The following is a 14,385-nucleotide window of genomic DNA, read 5'->3' as shown; positions in this document are numbered from 1 at the left end:
GATTCTATGAATTAAAAAAGAACAATATTAGTTAAAATTAGGAGATAATCCCCAAAAAATTAAGTTTTTCATTAAAAAGGTAACTTTCTAAAGAAAAAAAAAATTTTTTTTCACATTTTAAAATTAGAGAAAATTGCCAAAATGGCATTACATTGTCAAATGGAGTTACCTATTTATATTCACAACCATCAATTTATATTGATTTTTCTAGTTATTTTTTAATGTTATGCATATCTAAATAAGCAATGTATGATTTACAGTTTGTTGTATATTTATCTATATTATAATATGCTAACCAATGCAAATAATTTCAAAGCTTTATGAAAATTACTTTAGCCTATTTATTTCAGTGTATCATTAAATGATTAAATGTTTTCATGCTTTGCTTAAATTAGGATTTCTTATTAGTTTCTTAAATATGTTTACGTAAAAGCAAATTATTGCTGCAGTTGATTTCTCTTGTTATGAAAACTGCAGTTTTTTACATTAACCTAATACTTTTACAGAATTTGATGTATGTAACTGTTGTAAAATATATTACTGTTTTAATTATTCTTCCCTTTAGCTCATCTGTACAATATATTTAAAAGATAATTAGCATACTGATTACCACATGAAAGAAGAATTATCTGCAGTACAAAGCATATTCATACAAAAAGAGGGTTTTCAGAACTTCACTGAATTCTGGCTGCTTTTCCAACTATCAAGCATTTTACTAGCCTTATTTAGCTTAAAGAGCATATATTGTCTTGCATGATTTTATGTGAACAAACACTAAATTAAGACAAATATGTTGTTAATCATAACTTACAAATAAAATACAAACAAAGGAAATTTATATATGAAAAATGCACACAAACTGAGATTCTGCATGTTTTTATTCATTTATTTCTTTACATTTTTGTTTCAAAAATTGATTGTCTGGCAAATCATTAAATAATATTTTGAAATTATAGAATGTCACCAAACAGTACTGCAATGCAAATTTTAGTTAAATTTACATATTTTTATTTACTTATCTACAGCATTTTAGCTGCTAATTTTTTATCATTGTGTATTTTTCAGATGAGTAGATTTGTATTCCATTCTTTTTCCCCCCCAAAAGTGCTGATAATTTAAAGCAAGCTAGTAGACCTTTCTTGAAAGCTAAATTGCAGAAGTAAATATTCTATTACATAAATGTGTGATAATTACTAATTACTGTACAAATGAAATAATTTGATTTTTTTCAATTATGATTGAGAAATTTGTTTAAAATTAAATATGACTTAAATATATTCAGAAAAACTATTTTTTATTCATACCTTTGAAATAATTCCCATAGCAATGGATAAAATAGGCATGATACATAAGCAAACAAGTGTCAGCTTCCATCCATAGTATAAAGCAGTACAAACACAAAAGATAGTTGTACATAAGAAGCTAATGCACATACCAACTTTTTCACCAATGCCATCTTGAATCCGACTTAGATCACTGTAATATCAAAATAGTTAATTAGAATTACTAATAAATTTTAGATGTAGAGGTAGATGATTTTAGCATTCATAATAGAAATATATACAATCGACAAAGTTAAACCACAGGAAAACATTAATTCTATTACATCAGGAAATTGTGTTGTATTTTATATGTGTTGGGTACGTGCTCAGTGATTATTACAAGATGTACACAAACATCGTTTATTCTACATTACTCATCTACTATACTATATTACAGTTATAGTTAAAGATAATAATAGATACAGTTACAGATATAACATCTCCCTTTTTTATAAAAAATAATAATAGCAGTAAAATTAAACATATTCTTTTAAATAATAAGGTTTCTTAACAGTCCTACCAGATCGAGTGACGTAGTTATGTCCATTTGAAAAATTTGATGATACTATACCTCTTTCACTATTTGGTGACACAACACTTCTGTTAGATTTTGAAGGACTTACAGGCACATCTAAATTTGTAGTGCTCCTACTATTTTCATGTATCTCGGGTTCATCTATAACTTCATTCTCATAGTTGTTTTGTATTGCAAACTCTTCCTGATTAGTTCCTTTAAGAAGGTCTCTTCTGTTCCTTTCTACAGTTCTTCCATCTGTTCTTATAATCCTATATGAACGTGGTCTTTCTGCTTCTTCTATAATTTTCCCTCTTTCATTTAGTTTTTTCCCTTTCTCTTTTATGTAAACATGATCTCCTGTTTTCAGTGGTTTTAATAGTCTTGCATTCCTATCATATTAACTTTTTTGTAAGGTTTGTCTCTTCAGTAAGTGTTGTTTATGGTCTTCATATTGTTTAGCTTGGATGAAATTCTCTTTTATATGCATCAATCCATTTACTTTTCTTCCAAACATCAATTCAGAAGGTGACTTAATTTCATCTGAAATAGGAGAGTTACGATATTCCAGTAAAACTAAATATGGATCTTTGTTGTCAACTACAGCTTTTTCTAACATTCGCTTGACAGTTTGAATATGTCTTTCAACCATTCCATTAGACTGTGGGTATTTTGGACTTGAAGTTCTGGTTTCAAAATTCCATCTTCTTGCAAAATCTTTATATTTCCTGCAATTATATTGTGGACCATTATCCGAATATACTATTTTCGGAATACCATGTCTTGCAAAAATTGATTTCAATTGCTTTATCACTGCTACACTTGACAAATCTTCCAAATGTCCAATTTCAACATATTTGCTAAAATAATCTATAACTATTAGATAATCCCTTCCTTGAAAGTAAAAGAGGTCTGTTCCCAATACTTCCCATGGACCATTAGGTATTTCTTTAGATATCATTGGTTCTTTAGTATTAGCTTTTTGTAAACTTAAACATTTTTGACAATTCAGTACCAAATCTTCAATTTCTTTGGACATTCCTGGCCAATATAATATTTCTCTTGCTTTGATCTTGCATTTTACTACTCCTAAATGACCATAATGAATTCTGCTTAACATATCTTTTCATAAACTTCTTGGTACAACAACACAGGAATTTTTAAATATTAATCCATTTGCTTCTGACAGTTCTTCTCTGAAGTTAAAATATGGTTTTGGCAGTTCTGGAACCATACACTTTTCATCTGGCCATCCAGTTTTAATTAATTTTCTTAAAACTTGTAGTTCTTCATCTTTTTCTGTTTCCAGTTGAAAAACTTCCATTTTACCATTAGACATTGGTATACATTCTACAACTAATCCAACATGAGCTTCTATTTCTCCTTCAAAGAAATCAGATCCTTTATCAGTGAATGATCTTGATAATGCATCCGCTATAAAAAGTTCTTTTCCTGGTTTATATTTTATCTCAAACTGATATGGCTGTAATCTTATACGCATTCTTTGTAGTCTTACAGGGCATTTATTTAATGGCTTTTTAAAAATTGATTCCAGTGGTTTATGATCACTTTCCACAGTAATATTTTTTCCAAATATATATTGGTGAAATTTCTCACACGCAAATACAATAGCTAAAGTTTCCTTTTCAATTTGAGCATAATTCTTCTGTGTATCTGTTAATGCCTTAGATGCATATGCCACTGGTAAATTATTCTGCAGTAAGACTGCTCCTAGTCCTTCTTGAGATGCATCTACAGATAAAACTACTGGCAAGTTTATATCATAATACTGTAAAACTGGTTTATTTACCAAGACATCTTTTAGTCTTCTAAATGCTTTTTCATGTGTTGCATTCCAGTTCCAGATAACTTGTTTTTTCAACAAATCGCTTAAACATGATGTCAATTCTGATACATTAGGTATAAATCTAGAAACGTATGTAATCATTCCTAGGAAAGTTTCTAATTCTTTCACATTTTTTGGTGGTTTTATATCTAGAATAGCCTTAATTTTGTCTTCATCTGGTTTTAAACCATCTTTAGAAAATATATGTCCCATATATTTCACTTCATTCAGCCCAAATTTACATTTATTTAAATTAAATTTAACATTCTTTTCTCTGGCTCTGTCCAACAACTTCTTTAATCTTGAATCATGTTCTTTTTTATCTTTACCCCAAACTAATAAGTCATCTATATATATTTGAACTCCTTCTAAATCACTAAAAATTTCAGAAAAACTTCTGTGGAAAACTTCTGGTGATGAACTCAGTCCATATGGCAACCTCAAAAAACAATATCTACCAAACGGAGTGTTAAATGTAGTAAATTCACAACTTGAATCTGACAGTTTAATTTGCCAAAATGCTTTGTTTGCATCTAAAATACTAAAGACCTTTGCATTTGTCATTTGAGATGAAATTTCTTCAAAGGTTGGTATGTGATAATGTTCTCTCAGTATATTTTGGTTAAGGTGCTGAGGATCTAAACACACTCTTAAATTTCCATCCCTTTTCCTTACTACCACTAATGAATTCACGAATTCTGTTGGTTGGTTAACTTTCTTTATAATACCATCTTTTTCCAGTCTTGCTAATTCCTTTTTTAATGGATTTAATAAGCTAAGTGGAATGTTCCTACAGGGTTCTATTTTACCAACAGCTCCTGGTTTTAATTTAATATGATATGTATATCCAGTTAAATTCCCAGTTCCTTTAAACAAATCTTGATATCCTTTTAAAAGTTCTGGTAACCTTTCATTAGAATCAGGATTTACTGTACAAATCCTTTGTATTGGGTTTAATTTTTGCAATGTAGGTAAACCTAAAATAGCTGGAACAGTTTTATCACATGCTACGACTTGAAATTCTATTTCATCCTTGTCCCCTTTCGATGTTTCACATAATAATTTACATTTTCCAACTACATCAATTGTAGTACCATTGTAATTATTTAAAGTGACTTTTGATTTAGTCAAACATTTCTCTCTTAAATTTAGGCAATGGTAGCACATTACACTGAGCTCCAGTATCCAACTTAACAAATAAATATTTAGATATGTTTACTTTTAGTTTTTCAAACCATTCGGTTTTATTTTTAGAAAATGGATTTATATCTTCTACTGACCCTAAAATATATTCATTACCATTATTATGTAACTCATGCTCTAAATTATTCTGTACAACATTAACATTTTTAAAAGTGCACATTTTAGAAAAGTGATTTTTCTTTTTACAGTACAAGCAAATCTTATTATAAGCAGGGCAGTTGTATAACTTATGAAAAGTTCCACATTTTCTACATGGTTTTGGATTATTGTACTTATTTCCTTGATAGTTTGAAGAAGATTTAGTACTTTGTTGCTTTTGTTTTACATGAAAGTCTTTCTTACAAGGCTGACTTTTTTCCTCTGAAGGTCGAAATTTATTACATTTGATAGCTTCTATTTTATTTTCTTCAGTTAAAGTTTTCAGCTGAAGTTCTGCTAATTCAGAAGCTTTACACATTTTAATACATTTCTCCAATGTTAACTGATCTTCCCTTAATAATCTATCTTTGAGATTTTTATTTAGAATTCCACTTACTATTCTATCCCTTATTAAACTATCTTTTAATTCTGCAAATCCGCAGTTGCTACTTAATTTCTTTAAATCGGTTAAGAAATCATCAAACAATTCACCTACATGTCGTGTTCGACAGAAAAATATATGTCTATCAACACTTTCGTTTGCTTTAGGTATGCAAAAATTTTCGAAAGCTTCAATTACTTTGTCAACATCCTTCTTATCTTCTTCACTTAAATTAAAAGTATTAAATTTTTCAAGTGCTTCTTCACCAATTATATGCAATAAAATAGCTACTTTAATTTCAGGTGATTTAGTAATACCACCAGACGCTAACATATAAATTTGGAATTTTTGTTTCCATTTCTTCCAATTTTCGCTTAAATTTCCTTCGAAACTTAGATTACTTGGTGGCTTTAATCCATCTATATTTAATTTAGGACTTTAAATAGTTTATATATACGTATTTTTAGCCACTTCCAATAAAAATAAACAACTCACTTACCAGGGATATAAGTTTCGATTTCACAGTAAATAACTTCTCATGATGTTTTTGTTTAGAACATCTTTACCAAGGCTGCATGGTTCTTCAAAAAAGATTTTCTTTTTTAATCAACAAGGAGCTGGACCATGTGTTGTATTTTATATGTGTTGGGTACGTGCTCAGTGATGATTACAAGATGTACACAAACATCGTTTATTCTACATTACTCATCTATTATACTATATTACAGTTATAGTTAAAGATAATAATAGATACAGTAACAGTTACATATATAACAGAAATAAATTAGGGCAAAAATGAAGGTTTGAATGCATGAATGATATACCTGGTTGTAACAAAAGTTTTCAGCCAAAAAAAAGGTAAATAAAGTTAGAAAAAAAAAACAAAGAAGTACTTTTAGTGTGAATAATAATCGCCTCCTAAATTTATGAATTTCTGCCAATGTTTTGATAGTTTTTTAAAGCCTTTGGCCCAGAAACTTGGTGGCTGTGTGATGGCTGTGGGTCCAAAAACAGATTTCAGACATCCTATGCAGAATGGAAAATAGCACCAGCAGGATGTAGCTGCAGGTCTGAAAAAGATAGAAGCCCAAAGGAGCAATGTTAAGGTTATGTGGTGAGTATGGCAAAAGATCCCATTTGAGTCTGTACAGAGTCCAACCAGTGAATGCAGACACATGAGATCTTGCATTATCTTGATGGAACATTACCTTTTTGGACTGGAACTCAGTATGGACTAGCATCTCACAGTACACCTTACTGTCAAAGGTTTTACCTTTTTCCAGATACTTTTGTGGACAATACCACGGCAATCCCACCACATAAAAAGCATGATTTTTTTGTTAAACAAATTGTGCTTTGCAATGCTGCTGATGGGCTCACTAAGCGCAGACCAACCATCTGTTCGGCTTGTGTTGTTGAAGTAAATCCACTCTCCATCATAAATGATAATTTGGTCCAGAATATTGTCATTGTGTTGATATTCGAGCAAATTAGTGCAGCCACGAACACATCTGTCCTTATCTGCTTGAGTCAGCTCATGTGGCATCCAGTGACTGAACATGTAAGTTTATGCTATGCATAGCGTGACTAATGAACATGGCACTAACATTAAGCTCCTAAGCAAGCTCTTGAGTGGTTGCACACTTATCTTCTTCCACAGTTTTTGCAAACAGGCCTCATCAACATCAGTAGGCCGGCCAGAGAGCTCTGCTTCTTGAATGTCATACTCCTTGTTTTTGAACTTTCGGTACCAAATGTACCCAGTGTTATATGACACAACATTAGTACCTACAGCTGTACACATGATTTGGTGACATTATGTAGCTGACTTTTTGCAACAAAATAGGAAGTAAATGATGTTTCTAATCTGGTAGCATAGTTCCATTTCAAACACTTTGTATTTAATGATAATGACATTCTTTTCACAAATTTAACAATATAGTGTTTTAAAGCAAGTTCCTTTCTTTCAGATGCCAAAATCATTTAACAAAATATGATTAAACATGCCAACATGAATTATTTTTGCAGACAATATTTGCAGTGGCAAAAAACTTTTGTTAAAACCCGATAGAAATAGCTGATAAATAAACTGAAAACTGAAAAGACTTGTGTTTCAGTGAAAATAACATAAACTTGAAATTAGAGATTAAATTTAAAAATTTAAAGACTGAAAAATTTCACTGATATTAAATATTACAGATATAAAATATATTGAGAATCATACAAAGTTTCAAGAAATTTTTAATAAAATCATCTTAATTTTCTTTTAACATGTATTTCAGTAAGCTTAAATAACAAAATACCTTTTGCTCAATATAAAATAATATATAATGCACATTACATTTTAAACTATCATACACAAAAAGTGTTCTATTACCACTAGCAAATCTGTTTGAAATTGAAAAAAACATTCTTACCCAGTTAAACGACTAGCAAAATCACCAGTTTGATGGGTATCAAACCAGCCAATATCTTGTCTTAGAACAGATTTCATAAACATACAGCGGATTTTAAAAGCTTGATTAGCTGCAGCCATACTGAAGAAACTAACCATAAGGTAGTTGAAACAGAAAACAATACAACCTATAATTGTTATATACAAGCACATGTTGGCAACTTGAGAAAGAAAATCTTCTTTACTGATACTGAAAAATTAAATAAAAAGTTATTACAAAAGTGATTTCATAAAATAACAAAAATAATAATAATAAAATAAAATTTTTAATAACATTAAATTTTTGTGATTTACGACTTTTTTATAATAAAACAATTTTAAATTCAGACATTATTACATTTTAATGAAAAATCTATTATCCAAAATAGTTTAATAAAAATATAATATACAAATGAATCCAAGTAATCATTTTGGGCAAACAGCCAACGATATCCTATTTTTGTTACTGTTCTAAGCAGCTAGGAGACAAGATACCATTCAGTGATTTCTGAATTTCTTTGAGCTCCATGGATTTTATAAATTTACTTTCTTTACCCAGCGAGGTTATTATAATACAATAAATAAATAAATAACAAATAACAATAAATAACAAGAGCCTGCAAACAAATATATTAATATTCTGTTATGAAATGTTTTTTTACTTAATGATGTAAATAGTATTACTTAATAACACTAACGATAAATCTGCAATATTATTTAATTTTTAACAAATAAGCAGTTATAATACAGTCAAAAAACAGTAGTATTAATGATAACATTTTAACAATATTTAACAAAAATTAAATAATATAACTGAAAACTTATTACTAGTAACTTTTGCAGATTGAAAGTAGTTTCATCTAAATGTAAGCTCAGAGAATGCTGCAAATGAGATACCTTCTAGATAATACCATGAGAATCTAATTTACAAAATCAGTAAGAATCATTATTTTGAAATGCTAAAAAATTATTTTAACATAATACAGGACTTAATTATTTTGCTTCTTAAAATATGCATAATAGTTTCTTACTGCTTCTAATGCAGAAGAAAATTTTTGAAGAAAACAAATACTGCTACATTTTCATTAAGTCATCTCTTGAATCTGATGGGCTTTATCATAGGCAAAAAGAATCCTTACGGGAGGGAAGTAAAAAAAAAGAAGAAAAAATTTAAATTTTAAAAATAACACTAAGAGAAAAGAAAGAAACACTTGTATGAGATTGGAGTTCCACAGAAGAACACTTCAAAGAGAAGAAACAAATTTTTCTTCACTTTCCAGCAACACCTACTTTTGCTTCTTATTGACGGGGCGGAAAAACTCATTTTATAAAAACTTCAGAAATGAAACTATACATTGCATCTATAACAGTACAAAAAAATCTCCAACTATTACTGAAATATAAAACTGCTTCAACACATATACAGTAGATAACTCAAGAATTGGACTTCTCGGGACAGCTCAATACTGCTGATAGTGCACATTTTAGATCATTTCAAACACTGAACATATGGATTTTGGACTTTGTACTGTATACATCAGGGATGTCAAACTCATAGGTACACTTGGGCCAAACAAACAAGGTTTAACTTTAGGTAGGCCGCAAAAAATACTAGAACTTTAGGCGGGCCGCAAAAAATACAATTTTTCGTTTAATTTTACTACCACTTGGTTTTGATATAGACATACTGAATACAAAGGGCTGGAATAAACACGGTTAACGTTAAAAAGTTAACAAAAATTTATTCTTTCCACAAGAGATAAATCAAAATGCTGAAATATTTCTTCAAAAATATTCTAACAATATCACAAAATGTCAAACGAAATGTCACAAAATGCAAAAATCAATTCAAAACAGAGAAACTAATTCTATCTCACAGCGAAATCCCTACAAATCAATCACAGCATTAAGTAAACAAACAGTTCGCTAGAACTACAGCTACTACTGAGATGAGTTGTTTGTTCTCGGCTTTTATAAGCTTTATAATTAATTTCTCGAATATACTGGAAACATCTATAAATATCTGGATTTTTGTGGATGGCAACAGCAATTACGAGATATTTATTTATTAGGTATTAAATGCACGCGCTGTTCTATTTTTAACCTTCCAACGCAGCTGTCTTTTCAAAAATCGTCTGCGTTGCTAAGGCAACATGAAGCAAATCTAATTACAATTCTAAATAAAAAAAACTAAATAAATAAATAACTATGAAATCCGTAACAATATGAATTAAGTAATAATTAATAATAAAGCAAAGTGCATGCACATGCATGCACCAATATATCGTACAAAACTATGATTGGAAAACTGAGACCATGAGTTCAGCCACATTCGACTATCGGGGGATGCGTACAAGTTCTGAGTACACGTGTCCCCCAAAAGCCGAAGGTAGCTGAATGCAAGCTACTCACACGCATTTGTAATTTAAGTAGTGTGTATGTTAGCTCGCTGTGAGTAATCTAACAACACTGAATAAATTATCATTAATTACTTAGCAGTAAACATTTCATTTTTTTCTTTGTCGATATGCTATTATTATATATTATTATTTGCCGATATATTGGCCGGGCCGCAAAAATATTTGTTGTGGGCCGCAACATTTCATTTTTTTCTTTGTCGATATGTTATTATTATATATTATTATTTGCCGATATATTGGCCGGGCCGCAAAAATATTTGTTGTGGGCCGCAAGTTTGACATCGTTGGTATACATGGATCAGGGCCAGTTTCAAGCATAGGTCACACAGGAAATCACCTTGGGCTAGATTTTCGAAAGCTACCAGCTAAGTAGCTGCTAGGTAAATAAAGGTATATTTCATTCTGAATTATTAATATGTCTGTTTATACAGGGCACGAATTATATTGGTCTAGGATGCCAAAAATTGTAGATCAAAGCCTGTATGTGACAGCAGTTCTTTAGAGTAATATATGCTTACACATATAATTTTTCTTGCATGCATTCACATCTAACATATATACATGGAAGTAGTTTATAGATATGCTAACAAAATTATATAAATTTATAATGTAATTTAAAGTTCTTGAATACTTGCTCCTATTTTATTCAAAAATCTCAGTTTTGTTAGATTTAGTTAGATTTTTGTAATGCTTGGTTAATATTATTTTATGTGGGTCAGAATAAGTAAAGCTTTTAAAATTTTCAAGAGCACATTATTTAATTGAAATATTGTTTAATGGAATACAAACAATTACTCTGTTCCGCTATATGTAATATACAGTATTAGAAACTAGTTTTATTAATTACAGTAATGGTGCAAATGTTTTAAAAATTGTTAGTTAAGTGTATTATAAACCACATAAACTAGATATACAATCATAAGTTAGAGATATTAAAAAATAAAAAAAAACTTTTATTTTGTACTGAATATCTAATAAATGGCATTAGAAATATCTTTTATTAAATATAATAACAATAAAATTTTCTTAAAATTATTAGAGAAGAGAAACCATCCAAAATAAAACTTGAAATTAGACAAAACAACAACATGCATTTGGCAGAGAATTATATCTATACCTAACACAAGGTTGTTGTTTTGCTAATTTTAAGCTCTTAAAATTATAAAATGGATATAGTGCATACTATATAAAATAAATATAATATAAATCATTATTAAGGAACATGTTTACTGCTTTTTAATCACTCATTCTGATAAATAAATACAATTACAATTTGTATGATAAATTAAAGACCTCATGATACACTGAATGATACCAATTTGTCAATCAGTTATTTAAAAGGCATCATGAGGGGTAAATTAAAGATATTTGAGTTATGAATGGCAAAATTTCTACAATAAGTCATATAATATCATATAATAAATATGCCATTTAAAAGTCATGTAATGAAAAATGGCCTGATAGCATAATATGATGGTTTCCAAAATTAGAAAGTCTCTACTGTAGATGGTATTTTAACAACAATAAAATAAATTTTTAAATTATTAAGAATTTGCTTTCTCTCTTAACTGCTGAATTAATTCAGAAACATACAGTTTTATTCTGAAAAATTAATGAAAGATTTTTCCTATATTGAATGATAATGTTTCTGAAAGCAGAAAATTTGTCAGACTGCATAAATGATACATGACAGATATTATACCTCACCAAATAACAACACTTGTAAGATTACATAAATCATAAATATACTGCATAAAGTAATATAGTATATTATACATCTTAGAAATATATAGTAATAATATATATCTTAAAATTAATTAATTAATTTAACAACTGTATTATATATCTATACATATTGTAACTATAATATAATAAAGACTAAGTTATGGACATCAAAAACTACTCTAATATCAAAAACCAATTCCATAAAATTCAAAATATGTTGCTTTTTAGACTAATTTAATAAACATCATTTATCTATTAATTTCAGCCATGTTTATCAGGCATGACCCAAATACACATTTTATGTTGATCTTCTCTTCCTTTCAAGAACTATCTTCCTATCATCTTGGCAAATGAGTGTTTCACAAACTTTCTTTCTTTCTTCAAAATTTATTTCTTAAACCTTAATTTTACACGTTTTATTATAGCTAACTAAGCAGCTGTTCTAGAGAACCTCCTATTATTGTTAAAATGTATTTTGCAAATACACTTTAACAATAATACACACTTTAATAACACAATAACAAATTCATCATAAATGAATATTTCCATAAAAAACCCATTGATAATGGTTGCTGGGGAATTTGCTATCTGCCTCCACATGGAAATTATTGAAATTTCAGATATGCATCAAGCAAAAAGATATTATATGAAAATTTTCTTAATAATTCATTTTGCAGCTGAAAGCAAATTAATTCTGAAGAATATTTTGTTTTTTTAGTAATCTATTACTCTTTCTGATTATTTTTTGGATACAAATGCATTTCCACAAGATAATATTGAAAGGAACAGGAAAAAAAAAATTCAAGTAATAAAAAATTCAACTTATTAAGAAAATTTAACATTAATTTCAACTTGCACGTTGATAACTAATTCAATGTAATGAAGCTCTATTATATATGTCCATAGAATCTTTAAGAGGGACAACACCATAAAGCTGGCTTAGCCAAGTGGATATGTCATTATAAAAATTTTGGCTTTCATTTCATGATAGTGAACTACATTTTGAAAAAATGCAAAGATTTTATCTTAAATTACAGACTACCTCTCTCACCAACCTATATATTAGGTGCAGTTTCAGTACATAAATAAGAAAACAGATTCATTACCTTAAACATTATAAATGCAAATGTTTATAATGAAAAAATATTCAATCTGATGAAACTGCATTTAAAAAGCTACAATATTAAATTAAAATAAAATATATGTTTTAAGCATACAAATTAAATAATTAGAATAACAAAATAAACGGATCTCCTATATTGCCAGAGAAAATCATACCCATTAAAACAAGCAGATTTCAATGTATATAAACTTTAAAGTTGTTTACAAAATCAACATTAAAATGTAACTTACAGATTAGAATCTGTAGGATCAAAAGACGTCAGATTCTTTTGCATTCTATGATGGTCAACAAAAGCATCTAGGATATTGCCAAACAGAACCATTATAGTTGGCAGAGCAGCCCCGGAAAGCATGGCAATCACACAGCCAAAAAATATTAAAATTTTGTCAATACTACTTGAATACCTAAACTGAGGAATTGAAATAATTTATTAGTATGACATGGTTCATAAAAAATCCCTTCTTAAAAATTTACTAGTAAATTTACTAAATGAAAGTCAAATAAGAACTGAAATTGATTTATATATAATATCAAAACGAAAAAGAATAATATTGTGCATTAAAAATTTTAGGATAGCCTAATTTCTATGGGTTACATTATAAACTGGTAGTATGCAAATTAAAGAAAATTACAAAATTGGAATCAAATAATGTTCACTTAAGGAGTAAAATCATATAAAACACATGATATTTGTATATAACCAAAACCAAAAGTAATAAAAGCTATAATCTTTTTGTTTAACACTTCAAATAGAACTTGTCAAGGGAAAAGTGTTTTGAAGCCCTAAACAAAGTTGATTAATGAGTGCCAAATATAAATATATATACAGTTAATCAAATTTTCTTTTTCAAAAATATTTTACTTCCAAGATTAATTTTTAGTTTTTGGATAACAAGGTGCAATTTAGCACCAAATTTAGACCTAATTTCTATGGTTACATTTATGATATTATGATATTTCTATGGATTTGAAACGCTAAATACTAAACATAAACATAAAACATCACATATAAAAACACCAAACCAACACCAGACATAAATTTTGGTGTGAAATATGTTGGTGTAAGACAGGAATGATTGCCCTGACAACACATACAACTTTATAAAAAGAAAGGTTATTTTATTAAATCCAAAAAACAAAGACAAAACACTTAAAAGTCACAAATAAGAAAATGATACATAATAAATGCCTGTAGTTGCTCGAATAAATGCCTGCAGTTGGCAGAATTCTAAACATGTGAATTCTTGATAACAGAAGTAAATAAATCAAATATTTATT

General features: G+C 28.7%; 1 protein-coding gene across 5 annotated transcripts in view; it reads right to left on the bottom strand.

Moving 5' to 3' along the window:
• Positions 1-14,385, bottom strand: part of LOC118199399 (ATP-dependent translocase ABCB1-like) — a 196,362-nt gene that overhangs the window by 49,491 nt on the left and 132,486 nt on the right. For all 5 annotated transcript variants that reach the window (XM_035371252.2, XM_035371253.2, XM_035371256.2 and 2 more), the window contains 3 exons: positions 13,338-13,516; positions 7,823-8,050; positions 1,305-1,476 (listed from right to left, as the gene is read on the bottom strand). In XM_035371252.2, the coding sequence (XP_035227143.1) occupies positions 1,305-1,476; positions 7,823-8,050; positions 13,338-13,516 (579 nt within the window). The remainder of the gene's footprint in view (positions 1-1,304; positions 1,477-7,822; positions 8,051-13,337; positions 13,517-14,385) is intronic.

Source organism: Stegodyphus dumicola, chromosome 5 (assembly GCF_044657685.1).
Source record: "Stegodyphus dumicola isolate Sdum_Otavi_A_Nest chromosome 5, ASM4465768v1".
Lineage (NCBI taxonomy): Eukaryota > Metazoa > Arthropoda > Arachnida > Araneae > Eresidae > Stegodyphus > Stegodyphus dumicola.
The sequence above is the reverse complement of the archived record's forward strand: the minus strand, read 5'-3'. Positions and strand labels throughout refer to the sequence as shown.